The sequence below is a fragment of the Odocoileus virginianus genome, chromosome 34, assembly GCF_023699985.2.
Source record: "Odocoileus virginianus isolate 20LAN1187 ecotype Illinois chromosome 34, Ovbor_1.2, whole genome shotgun sequence".
In the NCBI taxonomy this organism is placed as follows: domain Eukaryota; kingdom Metazoa; phylum Chordata; class Mammalia; order Artiodactyla; family Cervidae; genus Odocoileus; species Odocoileus virginianus.
Genome location: NC_069707.1, coordinates 33,396,732 through 33,413,207, shown reverse-complemented (window position 1 = coordinate 33,413,207; position 16,476 = coordinate 33,396,732). Strand labels below are relative to the sequence as shown.

General features: G+C 38.5%; 1 protein-coding gene across 1 annotated transcript in view; it reads left to right on the top strand.

Annotated features, from left to right (window-relative positions):
* L3MBTL3 (L3MBTL histone methyl-lysine binding protein 3) overlaps positions 1 to 16,476 on the top strand; it is a 106,436-nt gene that overhangs the window by 74,739 nt on the left and 15,221 nt on the right. The window contains exons 18-19 of the mRNA XM_070461600.1: positions 1,048 to 1,197; positions 12,166 to 12,245. Of these exons, the coding sequence (XP_070317701.1) occupies positions 1,048 to 1,197; positions 12,166 to 12,245 (230 nt within the window). The remainder of the gene's footprint in view (positions 1 to 1,047; positions 1,198 to 12,165; positions 12,246 to 16,476) is intronic.

Here is a 16,476-nt window from a genome sequence, read left to right as displayed (position 1 = left end):
ATAAATTTTGTAGACCATTACCAGAATTACTTTGGGAGCCTTTGTACACTCTTCTCTCCTCCCAGGAGGATGTGTCAGATTCTCTTGGTGGAGGGCAGAAAGGCAGTGTTTAAAAATTTCCCCCAAATATTACCTAATCTGAGGAAAAGAATATGCAGGACACTAATATAATTTACCTGACTCCACATCATTTCCAGATTTCAGGAGGTTTTCTAAAAACCTCGGGCCGAGGTAGGGAGTTAGTTGGAGCGGTTGGTTCTGTATGAAGATACAGAAGCTGCCGGTTGTCCTGGAGTCAGAAGGTTGAGGCCCAGGCACAGGGGTGTGCTGACCGCGTACTGAGTGAACACTTAATGACCCAGATTCCCTTTGCTTGGGTGACGGGAGTGATCCCCAGGTGGAGTCTGAGAGACCAACCCAGTGGTCGCCAGTGGAAGGGAAGGGAGCTAGATGGGTCATTATCCAAGTTGCCTTCTTGTCCTTTTTCATATCAGGAACAGGATTCCCTACAGGATGATGTTTTTTTCTGGGCAATCAGGAATGCATGTGGGCCTGCAGACAGGAAATGGGGGAACCTCCTTCCTTTAGAGGGCAGCAGCTGTTTACAAGGGAAATTAAACAGTGATGGCCCAGGGCCTGGAGGTCACTTTAGGAAGCAGGTCTGCCCTGTCTCCCATCATCTTCTCTCTATCCCACCTCTGTCACCAACCCTCCCGTGTTATGCATTTCTCTCTTGGGCTGATTTTTCCCAGAGTTATACACAGGCCCTGCCCTTGGACCACACAAGAGGGAATCCTTTGTTGACCATTACTCACTTCCAGAGATTGCAGGAGATTGTATTTAAAAATTTAGGGCAAAGACATATTTTCTATCAGAATATACTTTAATTATGTTTTAAAGGTAAAATATTTTATGCTGTGTGTTTATGTAAATATATATTCAGTTAAATTTTTGCATTTTACATTTTGTAGTTCATCATCTTAATTGGAAGAAGTAATTATGGTCTAATAGGAATCTTCTTTCTTTTCTTGATTTGTAACGTTTTAGTGCTGCCAACTGTCCCTATTCAGAAATCAATTTGAATAAAGACCGGATTTTCCCAGATCGTTTAAGTGGTGAAATGCCTCCAGCTAGTCCATCATTTCCAAGAAGTAAAAGGGCAGACACAAATGAAATCTCTTCGTCTCCTGAAACCAGGTAATTAAGGTGGTAATATTAGTGTTATTCAGAGGTACTATGGTTGAAAGACATTTTTTTCCTTAGGTGTTTTATGTTCTATGGTGATGTCTTCTAGTACATTGTTGAAAATGCCCCTGACTTTATGTGAAATAATGGTGGGGGTCAATACTTGGACTTAAAAAAATTTAGGCAAATTTTTTATACAAGTATATGCACATCAGGCAAGACTTCTCTTGTTCATCTTTTAGCTGAACTTGCTTTATATTAGAAGTTTGGAAATCTCAGTCATTTTTTTTCCTGCTAATTCATATTTCCCAATGAGCTGATCCATATTTATATAAGATCATCCTCTGTAAAGAAGATGGTAGATACCCTGTGAAGAATGGACTTTCTTTTTAGTGCTCATTATATGCCACGTGCTTGTATCTACGTCGTTTCATTTAATTATTAGGGTATTCGTTGTACAGTATGCTCAGTCCTTTGGTTTTCATTTCCCTTGTAGAGTTAAGTTGGAACGCTTTAACCTTTGTGGATTATTTAGTAAAGAACCAAGTTTTGTTTGGCGGGTCTTTAAGTAGATGGCCTCTGTCCTTGCATTGACTGAGGATCCTACAAGAAGAGAGCAGAGTAATAGAAAGATGATCCTTCACATTTACGTTTGGGGACTTTTCCTTCATGGAGAGTTTTTAAAATCTAAGGCAATGTAGTTCTTTGATTATTTTAATATTTGGTAGCTTCTATTCTCACGAATGTACCAAATGAACATTTGAATTAATAAGTCTGATTCTTAGTTCACGGCAGTGTTGTTGAAGCAATGGCATTTAAAGTATCCGTATCCTCATAGAAAAGCAGTTTTGCCCTATGGATGAAGGAGAGTTGTAACCTCTTTAATTAGAGATAACAGGGATGATTTATTCTTAACCCTTAAAACCATGACTAATGTAACCTAAACTGATTCACCTAACTCAGAACCCTGTAATGAGGGCATAATCACTTGAGGAAATTTACTTTAAGACAAACGAAGTATGAATTCACATAGTAGTGATTATAGCCACAGAGCTCATTGACTCACAGGGAGGTAAGGATCCCTAAAGTTTTGATTTCAAAAGCCAAGGTATGGTGTAAAATTTTTAAAGGATACTCTGCAGTGCTGGCAGTTTGGCCTTACAGGCTTTTCACTAACTTTCTGGGCTCTGGGCTGGATACCTGGGCTCCGTTCCCTCACCGAAGAAAGGAAAATGTTGACAAATGAAAGGTTGTTAATAAAGAAGTCTAATCTTCTGGCTTGAGAATGGTTGCTTTAAAGTAGAATTAACAGAGTTGAAGTTAGCTGGCTTCTTTGCTGTAAGTGAATCTGTATGAACATATTTAATATTTTTTAAAAATTTAATTTTAAAAGATTTTTATTAGAGTATAGTTGATTTAAAATGCTGTGTTAGTTTCAGATGGACAGCAAAGTGAATCAGTTATACATTCGTCCACTCTTTTTTAAATTCTTTTCCCATATCGGCCATTACAAAGTGCTGAGCAGAGTTCCCCGAATTATACAGTAGATCCTTATTAGTTATTTGTTTTGTACATAGTAGTGTGTATAGCAAACATGAAGGTTTCTGATCACTGATTCTTTTACCTGGTCTTAAGAATGGTGATGTATACAAAGCTATGAAAACAATGAGTCCTCAATAAATGTTAGTTTTTATTAGTTTTGTTGCAAGAGGAATAGTTTGCTTATTTGTTTCTTTTATTCCAGAGAAGCAAAGTAAGGCCGGCACATTTTTTAAATATATATGTATACCTAGGTTAAACTTCGAATAGAGCACTCAAACAAGGTGGTTCTCCTGATAGCAGATAATATTCTCTCCTCTTTTCCCAGAATCATTACTCATAATTGTTACCAAGTCAGGTTTTAACACATTTTATTTGTGTCCTTCATAATAATTTGCAAAACACTGGCCCACCAGACTGTTTTTTTTTTTTAGAGGCATTTGGCACAGCAAGAGACAGCTAGCACCCCCAGAAGCAGACCTTGAGACAAAGATTTGATTGCAGGTGGTTTATTTCAGAGGTGAGGAAAGCGCCAGTGGGGGAGTAAGGAGGTGAGGCCACGAAGGGAAGACAGCTGGTAAAAGCTTCACTGTCACTCCAGCCACCGCTGCGGACGGCAGGAACGCAGTCCTGCTGAGCCTCTCTGGGAGACTGTAAAACACACATCTCAGGTTTTCCCGCCCTAGGGATGAACATGCTCAGCTATTTTAAACACTCGTAAAGCAATTATCCTTCAATTAAAAAAATAAAGTGGAAAAAAACAAAAAAAAAGCAAACACCCAGAGTTCCCTTCGGTCACAGAACGAGGCTGCCAGGGTGGAAGGATGAGCGAACGCCCCAGCAGGCAGAGCTGCCAGCCCCCGGGTCATCCTCGGGAAGGCAGAGCAGGTGAGACAGGTGGGCACAGCGGGTGGCCAGGGGACATGGGCCAGGCATGCTGACAATGTCTGCCGCACCAGCCTAGTCTCCCACTTCAGGTGCCAGCCGGGCACCAGAATGAAGTATGCTGGCATTGCTTTTGATCCAGGAGCAGAGATAATAGGCCAGATAAATGAACACTTTGAGGAATACGTATGTCTTTTTCATACCAGAAAAGGTATTTAAGGGCCAGTTCATAGGCCACCTGCTTGGAATAGACCCATGGGCGACCGTTCTTCCTTATCTGTGCTTCCCAGGCCTGACTCCATATCTGATCCCCTGACATCTCTAATATTCAGATTAGGGGCCCAGCCGGCCAGAATCTTTCAGTCTGGAGCCCAGGAGCCTACTTGTTAAAAGTTCACTTGGGAATATATCTCCCTGCTTAAAATTTTCAGTGGCATCTCTTTCCTCTTGGAATTACAGGCCTAATTCTGAACGTAGCCTGCAAAACCAGTGTTATCTGGCATCTGCTGAACTCTGCGGCTTTTTGCCTATCAGGTCGTTTTTAAACTTCATGCTTCAGCTGCCTTGGTCCTCAAACCTATTTTCTCTGCCTTGAACCCCCATCTCTGCCCTGTCCTAGTGAGTCTCACTTCCTGGGCTTCAGGGTACCTCCCGTTTCCCGAGGGAAGCTTCATCCTTTCCTGCAGACCCTGGGTCAGGCTCCTCATTACCTGCTTTCGTGTTACACATCCCCAAACTGCAGATGGTTCTCTGTAAATGCTGCCTCTGAGTCTGTGTGCTGGCTCGGTGGTGAGCTCCACAGGGCAGAGGCCACATCTTCTCTGATTCTGAGACGCCCGCAGTGCCAAGTACGCTACCCGGGGCTCGGTGAGGCTGGAAGGCTCATCCACTAGCCACCTCTGTGTAGCCTTTTTTTTTTATTCCAGCAAAACTTCTTACTTTTTCAACTTTGTGCAATCCGCACCCCGGGTATCTAAGAGGTGATTATTAAATGACGAGATGAAGCCCCCCACACACATCCCTGTGCTTTTATAAATTAGAGCAGTGTTTCCCAAACTGTTGTTTGCCTCCCTCCCTACATAGAAAACCATATCACACAAATGACATGCGCATGACGCAATGAGAAAATGGTTGGGACTGCCTCTGGGTGGCTAGACAGGGGCCCTGCCTACTGACAGGGCCATCGGCAACAACATCTCAGAACACTTGCACCCGAGGGTCAGGGCATCCTGGCTGGGAAGCTCTGCTCCACCCTGAGTACTTCTGTAGGTGTGCTCAATGTTTGGGTCCATTTTCTCTACAGAGACTTGTCAAATGGGTGGTCAGCTAATGAATGAGTTGCCAGTATGTGTATAGATAGAAACATGAGATTGTAATCCTTTCCCAGTTATCCATTCATCCATCACATGCATAAGGAGTGTCAGGATTGTGTCCGGAGCTTTCAGTGAGATGTTTTCCCTGGGAGATCAGCGGCTCACCTCTGCCCTCACTGCCCTCCTGGCAGCAGATGGTAAGGCCGGTGGGCTCTGTGACAGTCTGTGGAGGTTTCTGGGGACCAATAACCTTACATCTCTCTATGTCTGCAGCTGAGTAAGAGAATGTGTTTCTATATATCTGGATAAAACCTTTCAAAGTTTTAAACTTTTTTTTGCATCAGAGATATCAGATGCTTGTTAAAATGCAACCCTTAAGATACCATCTCCAGAGATACTGACTCAGAAAATGTAAGCTGCATCCCAGTTCATTTTTAATAGGCACCCCCAGATGATGGAAGCAAGTGATCTGTAACCCAGACCTTGAGAATCATTACTGAATATAAAGACCTTTCTCCGGAGTAATAGTTCATGATGTGTTACCAAACGAAGAACATCAGCATCTGTCTGACGTAGTCATATTCTCGTGAATATATTCTGTAGCTGCTTGTCATTGTGTTTCTAAATTAGGTGCTGCCTCTGTTTAAAATCACATAATGTTTTAAGGTCTTGTGTTGTTTAAGCCTGCTTAGAGATAACCACAGAAACATAATAAAGCATTTTAAAAGTACCTGCACATGCTTATATTAACTTGCAAGGCAAATGCCCATTACTAACCCATAGCCACAGAAAAAATTCAAATCAGTCTTATATAGGCCATTAAAACAGCTTTTCAAGTTGTAGATCCAGTGTGTCTACTCTGAGAATTATGTGGAGCAGTTACAGGAGTTGCAGCTTCAGTCTCATTTACATAGTTAGGATGAATCAGATTTGCCCATCTGTACCCAAAAGAAGGGCTTTATGAAACAGATGGGAATACAGACTAACATAAAATATGAAACTGTAAGCATATATACATCTCTTTACTTTGCAAAACTGTAAAATCAAGTAGAGTAAAATTAGAGCCAGAAGTTCTAAAAGATGGCAAAAATTAATTAGAAATCTTCAGAAGCTTTGTTTTGCTTCCTAAGGTACTGTGGTCAGGAGGACTTGGTATTGATGACTCAGAAAGTCCCTTTTAATCCTTGGGCATCCCCTGCCTGTTTTAAAGCCTCTCCTCCCACCCCCTTTAGTTGATACACTGCCAGATATGGATTAGAAACTGTGAAACTTTTAAAATATTCCAGTTCTTGGGAATCGGCATCAAATCTATGCAGTTGTTTGGGCGTGCTAGGGAGGACCTGGGTTATTAAAACACTTGGAATCCAGATGCCAACTGCTGTGACACCCATTCAGAGTGTAAGGAAAAGATGACTGTGTTACTGTTGATGCATGGGAAGTTGTTAGAACAATATTTTATTTTATCTCCTTGAATAGCATTTATTTTTGACTCAGGAGATGCTATTATATACATGAGAAAATGACATCTGTTCTCCTTTTCTATGACAGCAGCATGAAAGCAATGCAGTCCTGCTCTTCTTATGACGTGATCTTTACTTCCCAAATCTCACCTTATTGGTCAGGGCTTTTCATTTTATACAAGAATTGATAAATTAACTGAGGAATTCATTTTACTGGGGAGTTTCCTTGGCATCTTGATAACATCCACTATATTTATTACTCATTATATTCCTTTCTTCACTAACATGTTCCTTATGATGATTATAATTAGTATATAATTTAGTTCCTTATGATAATTATAATTTAGTATATAATTAGTAATTATAATTTATAAATTTATAATTTATAATACTAAATTATAGGTTAGTATTAATCAGGGCTTCCCAGGTGGCGCTAGTGGTAAACACACGCCTGCCAATGCAGGAGGCAAGAAACATGGGTTCAAGCAGATCCCTTGGAAGAGGGCATGGAAACCCATTCCAGTATTCTTTCCTGGAGAATCACGTGGACAGAGGAACCTGCCTGGCTACAGTCCATAGGGTCACAAAGAGTTGGACACAACTGAAGTGACTTAGCATGCACACAGCCTTATTCATCAAAATTTTTTATTTGTAGTCATTGGGTAAATAGTAAACTGTGTTCACCTATCCTGAGCTGTGTTTACGAAAAATGCTGTTAAAACTATTGTTCATGTATTGTCTCAAAAGGAATTTAATTTTTAAATATCTTTATTCAGATGTTAACTGTAGGCATGAAAGTTTCATTTGCTTTGGTTTTATTTGCCGTCTTTTTCAAATCCCTTTGAATGTGGCGACCCCCCTGTTTGGACACAATCAGCACAATTTTCTCTTCATTTGTAGGAGGCATTTTGGAGATGATTTCAGGTCCTTTAATTTTAAAGTTCCTCTAACATATTACTCTAAGATTTCCATTTGATTTTTTTACCTGTTAGTGACCTCAGCCCAGAAACTTTCTTTTTCAAAGTGCTGGGGGTATGCAAAGAGACATCCTTTTAAAATTCAAATTAGGAAACTACATTTTTTACAGCTGTTGCAACATTCACTGTATCCCCAACTTGTTCCTGGAAGTACAGGTAATTTACAGATCTAACAAAGCCCCAATGAGGCTAGAGTAAGCTATTCTGGAAGGAGAAGGATGGAGTGGTTTTGAGGTATGAGCCAAGCCAAATTCATGCTGGAGTTAGAGAGCTGGCTGAAATCCCTGAATTGAAACAGAATAATTGTTTCATATTTTTTCAGTATTATTTATAACAGACTGATGACTAATTGAAACATAACTGGCTAGGGATTGTTTTTAAATGAAAAATAAACAAGCTTGAAGAAATCCAGCTGTTTGCATTCAAATGCTATCCGGTTGCTATGTATTTACTCTTCTAATGTTTGTTTCACTAATATTTACCACAGAGTCTAGCTTGAGTAAGATAGTAAGACATCTAAAGCGTGACACATAATTACAGAGGAAGAAAAAAAGGATGCTGACTCAGAAAGAAAACATTTTTCCATTTGAGTGGATTCCACTGTCTTAATTAAAAGCCTGCAGAATATTCTTCACTAAGATTTTGTGCTTAGTCGCTCAGTCGTGTCCTGCTCTTTGCAACCCCCATAGACAAGAGCCCGCCAGGCTCCTCTGTCCATGGGTATTCTCCTGGCAAGCATACGGAAGTGGGTGGCCATGGCCTCCTCCAGGGGATCTTCCCGATCCAGGGATCGGACCCAGGTCTCCCGCGTTGTAGGTGGATTCTTTACTGAGCCACCAGGGAAGCCCTTGAATAAGATATAAGTAGGAGCATGATAAATGGTAACTTAATGCTTAAGAATTACGTACATTTTAGGGTAAAATTGTTTACTGACATCTATTTTCTTTATGTAACCTGTTTTTCTCAGGTTTTAAAACAACCTTTAGAGAAATGGTTATGAACCAGACTACAGTCAGACTTCCTAGGCTGCTACTTACTATGTGTAAACATGTAACCAAGAGGGGTTTGTCTCTAGAATGGGAATGTAATAACAGCATCTGCCTCACATAGACATTGTGAGGATTAAATGATCTAACACAGGTAAAAACACTTAGGAAAGTGCCTGGAATACAGTAGTCTCCCTTGGGATTTGAGAATTTTTAAGAACCAATTTATTTCAACATTTCTTTGGCCTGAATTGAAATATAATCATAGCTAAATATATATGATTATATAGCTAAATATAATATGATTATGTTTCAATTTAGGCTAAAGAAATGTTGAAATAAATTGGCTCTTAAAAATTCTCAAATCCCAAGGAAGACATTTATCATGCTCCTACTTATATGTCTGACTATGTGTTAAGCACTTCTTGTACATTATTTTGTGAGTCCTCCAAAATGCCTGTGAGTTAAAGGATTTGTTATCCTTGTTTTACAGAAGATGCAACTGAGGGTTAGGGAAGTTCAGTAACTTGCTGAAGGTCATATAGGACTAGTAAGTAGCAGAGTGAAAGTTGAACCAGATCTATTCACCTTCAAAGACCATACATGTCTCCACTGCTGGGGTGCTTTCTCCACGTTATAATACACACCCTGGGCCTAATCAACTTGTACTCCCTTCCTAATAGAAATTGTTGGTAATGAAAAATGGTGATCCAGAGGAGAAGATAAGAATTTCAAAGCAGAGCAAAATCATAATATTAAAGTACAACATAAAAGTATTTTTGGTTGTCATTTAAAAAAAAATCTTCAATAAGCCTATCTTATATTATGTTCCAGAATGTGTAACAGTATTACCACAGAGTTTTGACATCCTGATGTAAACATGTTTTGTTTATAATTGGAAGACGGTATAGCTAGAATAACCTTTTGCTTGGAAAGTTAATATCCTCGATAAAGCATTTCATTTTTGCATAGAGAAAGAAATTCATAACAGTACCTATCAATCAGAATTAACAATGGAATATCTAAATTTATGGGTGAGAGAAGTGTTGGTTGTCCAATTCAGAAAGTGATTTTTAAGTAAAATATAAAACAAGAAAGAATATTAGTGAGTCAGAATCTTCATTCCTAACCTTATCAATAAAAGACAGTTGAAAATTTTAAGATGATTATGATACAAGAAGGCAAGTTTCCTTTAAGTGTATATAATAGGGATGTGTACCGTATTCTAGAAAAACACAAGGGTAAAAAACATAATCATTAAATCTAAGTATATATTTTCATGTGTTAAAACCTGGAGCTATACTAGCTCTGAAAATTTGGGATTAACCTCCAAGTTTCAGCAAATGGAACAACAGAACCTTCTTCCAGTGACTGCTATGAAATATCGGACATGTAAAGAACTCAGCCAATCTTTGGTGCATAGTATGTTCTTAAGTATATTAAGTTTTCTTCTTCTTATTTCTCATTAATACTATTTCCACATTTCTGTATGTGCTTGATCAGGAGTCTGTTTCCTTCAGGGTCTCTGTTCATCCATCTGTTTCATAATACCTGTTCTAATAGACTATTCAGATCGACCCCACACCACCAACCATCTCACTAAAGGAAACATCAGAACCCTAGGGGACTTAATCACTTTTAAGTTTAAGGAGTTAGCAGGCTCAATATATTGGAAGTAAAACATTCAGTAAACCTTTCTTGTACTGTTTTGGTGCAAATAAATATCCATATTTATATATTCCCAAGTTTATATGGGTTAAATTTAATGAAATATCATGAGTTTAAAGTAAGGAAAATGAGAACTGAACATGCTTCTATAATTAAGCAATGTGAATAAGAGCAGAAGGTTTCTTTTTTGCTTCTCTTTGGGGATAGATTATGGCAGATTCAGGCACAAAGAAACTTTTGGGGTCAAACATATTATTTTCCTTTTCTATTTCTGTTCCCTCCTAGAAAATGATTCTTTTCCTACATTTCATAAATCATCAGTATTGTATTTGGACATAAGAATACAAAAGAACTTTCCTCATACTTCGGTCTTACAGCTTCATTTTAACAAAGCTTACTTTAAAGGAATATATAATATACTTTACTGAAATCACAAAAATAAGCAATAATTATCAGTGGACAAAATCATGAAAACTGAAAATATACAGAAAAGTCTAGGACTTAATTTTAGCCTTTGGACTCAGTTTGGGCTTTGGTTTCTGTTTTCTTTTGGGGGTGTTTTATTTGGGGTTTTCTAAACCATTCATTAAAGCTTTTAGGTAATTTTTCTAATTAATTGGGAATTTATTTCCTTTGACTCAGAAAAATGCCAGTTTTAAGATACATCACTCTAATGTGTGATTGTTTATAACAAGCATTAAGATTAGCTATCCAGAGACCACTTTTTTCAGTGGCCACAATACTTACTGGGATAAATTTGTGGACTCAAAAACTATTATTTCCAGTTTAATATGAAACAAGTGCAGAAGATCACATAAGCTATTTTTAGCATAATGTGATTTTAACGTGTAGTTATCAATTCTAACTTCACTATTTTTACATAGAAGACAGTTTTCTATTACCACTTAATGTCCTTTTTCCAGTTATCATTAATTTTCCTACTTGTTTTCACTGTATCTCCCCACTTTCCATGGAGTAAGAGCCTCCATAGTCATTAATTGATTTTTCTTAGAAAAAAATTTTTATTGCATAATAAAAGTGATTCTTTCCATTCTCAAATAAGCAAGTATCCTTCAGCAGTTGTAAAGATTGTTTTTAGTATAAACCAAGGCAGGGAACTCAGATTCCAATGAAATTTCACATATCTCTGGAAGTGATCTTTCTAAGAAAAGAAGTAGTGAATGTTTTTTTCATCACATGCTTACTGTGTTGGCATCGTTATGTTAAATTACTGTTGTTACAAATAGGGAATAAATAAGTGCCTCAGTAATTAAGATTATAAAACTCTTTTTTATATTTTGTTGGGATATTTGGCTTCAAAGGTAATTTTCCCTTTTCTTAACACTGAACAAAAGTGTGTCCTGAGTCTTCAGGAAACTAAGGATATATTTCTAAAGGTAGCAGCATATGAAACAACACAAGTACAGAGGATTATAAAATATTATGAAGTATTCATTTTGAACCCTGAGTATGTATAGATTAAGTTAAAATTTTTAAGTCCCTGAAATTTAGTTTTAAAGAAAATATACATAGTCTGGGCCTGGTTCCCCTTAAGGCCATTTTTGTCCCTGACTTCAGAGTAAAGCTCTGAATTAGGATTATAATGGGTCCATTCCATTTTAGAGCATTCTTGGCATGGTTTGATTAGTGTTAGGTCATTCCTGGTCAGAAAGAGATGGAGTCAGTTTAGCCTATGAATTTAACCTAATTAAGCCAGGAAAAGCTTCCTAGAATTGAGTTTGATTCTCCTGAGCAATCTCAATCTCAAATCCCAGAGCTGAGTGGTATATGATGACTTGATTAAATGATGTGGACTTTAAAACCCTCTTCTTCCTTAAAATTATAGTCTTACCAAACAGTGCAAGTAATATTCCTCATGAATATGTGTCCCAATTTGAAGTTGAACTATTCAGTAGCCACATTTTCTCATAATAGTTAACCTTAATAAAACATTCTTAGCTTTCTGAACAGTGAATGAAAATTGATGATGAAGGAAATGAACATTTATAGGTGTTATTAGTATTAATTGCTTCTTAATAAAACTAACAATCCTTTCTAACATTTTAATGATACCATTGATTTTTAAATTTTAAAAAACAGTTTCTGAAGTACAGTGTTTAACCATTTCTTTAAACATTTCTATCTTTCTCAGAGACCAGCGTGCTGAGGATGTCAAAGAAGACTTTGAAGAGAGAACAGAGAGTGAGCTGAGGACACCACATGAAGCCCGAGGTACCCATAATATTCTCATGTTATTGATAGGTATTAATACTCAGCAATGAAAACTGGGATGTGGCAGCCCCTTTTATATTAAAGACAAATGTCATTTGGTTGGTTCTGTTACTGCAAGCAATAAAAGTTTATTGTTCAGGATACTTTTGTTATACAATTCATAATGATATGGATCCATCTGTGACCTATATTTATAGTCTCTTTGACATATGTGTAGAATATTGTGTATAGAGTTACTGAAAAAGGCCTCCTATTTGCTCCATGTAGTGTATTTTTTAACATTGTTGATGTCTTTTGCTTCATATGTTTCAGACTCACCTCAGAACATGTTGACATACAAATAGAAGTAATATGGTCTTAATCTAATACCACAAAATGAAAATCACTTGAGCAAATGTTTTAAGTTTTACTGGAGAAAGTAACTTGTCTTATATCTTTGCTGAATAGATATTACAGTAGTTTGAGCAATGAAGTTGTAATGACTGTTGTTCATAGTATAACTTGTATTTATAATTTACACATGGCTTTATAATTACTATTTATTTTTGTAAGAAAATGTTGGCTGGATTATGATTTTAATGATTGCCTCTGGGGACTTTGCTTGTCATGTGCTTTTTTGGGTTTAGATTATTTGTAAGATTATAGAATGGCACCTAAGGACTGTTTGCCTGTAATGACCTATTCTGTAAGTGATGCTTTGATTTCCATATCTGATTTTCATAAAGCAGTAATTTATGGTTAATTTAAAAGCTGTATGCTGTCCTCAGCATATTTTATAGTGTTTAATCTTGCACCATATACAAACCCCTACAGATGGCCAGGGTTTCATCTGTGATCGCCCACCTGTTCCCTTGTGTAATCATAGACATTTCACTGAAAACTTTTCAGTGCCTGTTTCCTTATCTGCCCAAAAGGTTGATGGAGGTCCTCCCTCCCACAGTTGTTATGGGGATTGAGTACAGTAACATTTGTAGCTTGCTTAGAACAGCACCTGGTACATAATAAGTGCTGTGCAAGTATTTGATTATTTAAAATGTTTCCAGTCACTTAGAAAGGACAAGAAAAACACTTAATTTACGAAGGTTTTGTCATCAAGGTATTGTGCTGCCGTGCTCACTTCTGTCTGACTCTTTGTGACCCCATGGATTGTAGCCTGCCAAGCTCCTCTGTCCATGGCATTTTCTGGGCAAGAAGCCTGGAGTGAGTTGCCATTTCCTACTCCAGGGGATCTTCTTGACCTAGGGATTGAATTCATGTCTCCTACATTGGCAGGTGAATTCTGTACCATTAGCGCCACTTGGCTTCTTAATCCAAAGCGTCTGCCTTTCTTTGTGAGTGGTGGTTAGGAGCACGGCCTTCATTCTCATCTCAGCTCCACCAGTACCGGCTGTGCGGCTGGCTCTGGGGAGAGCATTTAATGCCTCTGTGTCTCAGCGTCTCAGTAGTGCCCACATCACTGGATTATTACGAGCAACGAATGCCTCAGCGGCTGCAGACTTAGCCATAGCAGCAGTGGTGGTGGCAGGAGGGGTGGCTTTGTGAAGTCAGTGTCTATTGTGTGCAGTTATCTGATCACTGAAGTTTAGATGGAATCATAATAAAATCTGGGCTCTGAACTTTTTCAGGGAGTAGTGATTTCAGCCTTTTCAGTTTCTTCCTAACTTGGTGATGTAATTCACTTTTCACTTGATTTGCTGTGCTGATTTTGATCCTTTTTCCCCCCTTGAAATAGTCTATTTAATGGAAAATTTTAGGTTTGTTAATGTGATATGCATGGTGTTCTTTCTTTTTCGTGGTAGTTTTGTCTATTTGAACTTTGTATATTTTTATCCTGTTTTTCTTGATTTGAATTATCTGAGTTTTTCTGTTTTATTATTCTTTCCAAACATTGCTAGGATTCATATATAACCCTTTAGTGTTTTTCTCACCTACAAAACCTGTAGTTTAGTATGCATATTATGCTGTCTTATTTTTCATTAGTGAAAGGGAGCCTCATAAAGACAAGCTGCCTTGAGAATTTTTGCACATATGTTCCTAAATAAGATTTGCCTATTAATATCTCATCCAGTTTTAGCTTCCTAAAATGAGTTTGATGACTTCCCTTTATTTCCAGATTTTTGAAACATTTTATGTAAAACTTTCATAAAATTAGTTTTTTCTGTAGTAAAATCATGTTATCATTGTTAGCTTTTATTTAACTGCTTTCTTAGCTTTGGATTATAATTTTTTTGAAATTTATTCCAGATTCATTCTGTATGGAAAAGATTTGAATTTTACCTGCTGGCCTTACCATATAAGAGTTTGTCTGTTGTCTTTCCCTGGACCCCATGAAACTTCAGTACAAAGTGAGCTCTTAATGGTATTTGAGAGCTCCTGTATCTTGGTGATGTTGGGGATATCTCAGATCCTAGCCAGTGTGTGGCTGTGTTTAGTTGTTTCTGTCCTTCTGCCTCTCAGGTATAGAGCCATGACCTGGTGTCTCAGATGGGGCTCTCTGTTGGCAGACAGTGGGTGTTGTGTGCAGGAGTGTGTTGGCGGGAACCCATGAGCAATGCCACTGGGGGAGTGAGAGAGCAGCGTTGGGCACAGTGAGAAGCTGAGTTGTGATGCAGTTACAGGAGAAGCCTCAGTTGATCCCATAAGGAATTCTGGATGAATCTGCACAGAGCTATCCCAGATTTGGGCAGGAGAATCTGACCTGTGTATCTTTGCATTGACCACTCCTTGGATATTGGCCTAGAGGGGCAGGAACCTCCCTTTGAGCAAGGGACCTCCCTTTGGCTCAGGGCAGTTCCTGGAGAGGGAGGTAGCTGTGAGGCATCAGCAGTCAGAAGGTAAGAAAAGGAAACGTCTCGGTTCTGAAGGTGATTTGGTGGCTTACTACAGTGTCCGCCACGCCTGGGTCGTACTACACATCTGCTACACTTGGTCTCTGACTTTCCTATAAGAAAAATCAAACACAAATGAACAACAGAATATCCCAGCCAATTTAATCTTTTGGTTTTGAACAATGAATCTGACTCCTAAATTCAATCTTGTTTCATTATTTTGCCTGAGATGTCATGAGCTTTCTTTCTTTTTTTTTTTTTAATCCAGAAAACTTCCTTCCCTTATCAATTTTATTATTTGGTATTGTTGTTGTTCAGTCGCTAAGTCGTGTCAGACTCTTTGCAGCCTCACAGACTGCAGCATGCCAGTCTCCCCTGTCCTTCACTATCTCCCAGAGTTTGCTCAAGCTCATGTCCATTGAGTCAGTGATGCTCTCAAACCATCTCATCCTTTGCCACCCCCTTCTCCTTTTGCCTTCAATCTTTCCCTGCATCAGGGTGTTTTCCAGTTGAGTCGGCAGGTGGCAAAGTATTGGAGCTTAAGTTTTAGCATCAGTCCTTCCAACGAATATTCTGGGATGATTTCCTTTAGGATTGACTGGTTTGATCTCCTTGCAGTTCAAGGACTCTCAAAAGTCTTTCCAGCATCACAATTTGAAAGCATTAATTCTGTGGTGCTTAGCCTTCTTGATGGTCCAGTTCTCATATCCGTACATGACTACCTGAGAAGGCATAGCTTTGACTATATGGACCTTGTTTGGCACAGTGATGGCTCTGCTTTTTGACTGGTAATACTTATTATTCTTGGGTTAGATCCAAAGGATGATATTCAAAATATTTAGCAGTTGGTTTGACAGCCAACATTGCACAGGACAGTTAAAACAAACACCAGCCTTAGTACGGTAGCAGTTTGGAGACTCTGTGGTGAATTTAGTTGCAGCATCTTAGGGAAGTCCCTCAAGTGCCTGACTTCTGAGGGTGGAGGGGCCTATTACCATCCAACATGGAAGCATTATAATATTTCAACAACTTACACATTTTTTGATATTCTAAACATATACCTCAAGTTGGAATATCTTACTCTTGCTCTGTCAAGTCTGCTATTTACTGCCTTTAACATGAATTTTAATAGTGGTTTTATTTTCCTTTAATTTCCTGCACTAGCTTGTTTTTTTTTTTTTTTTCTTTTCATAGCCTGTTTTTGTCTTGTAGACTTACCTCTGAATGCTCCCATTGGGTATGGTAGAATTCCTCTTTCACACCTGAGCTTGAGGGTCAGGTAGGTATGCTGAGCTTAGTAGGTGCTCCCTAGTGTTGGTTCACAATGCCCTTCCCCAGGTGGAAGCAGCGCTTCCCAGATCTAGCCTGGTGAGGGGTAGCATAGGAGACAGGAGAGAAATCCT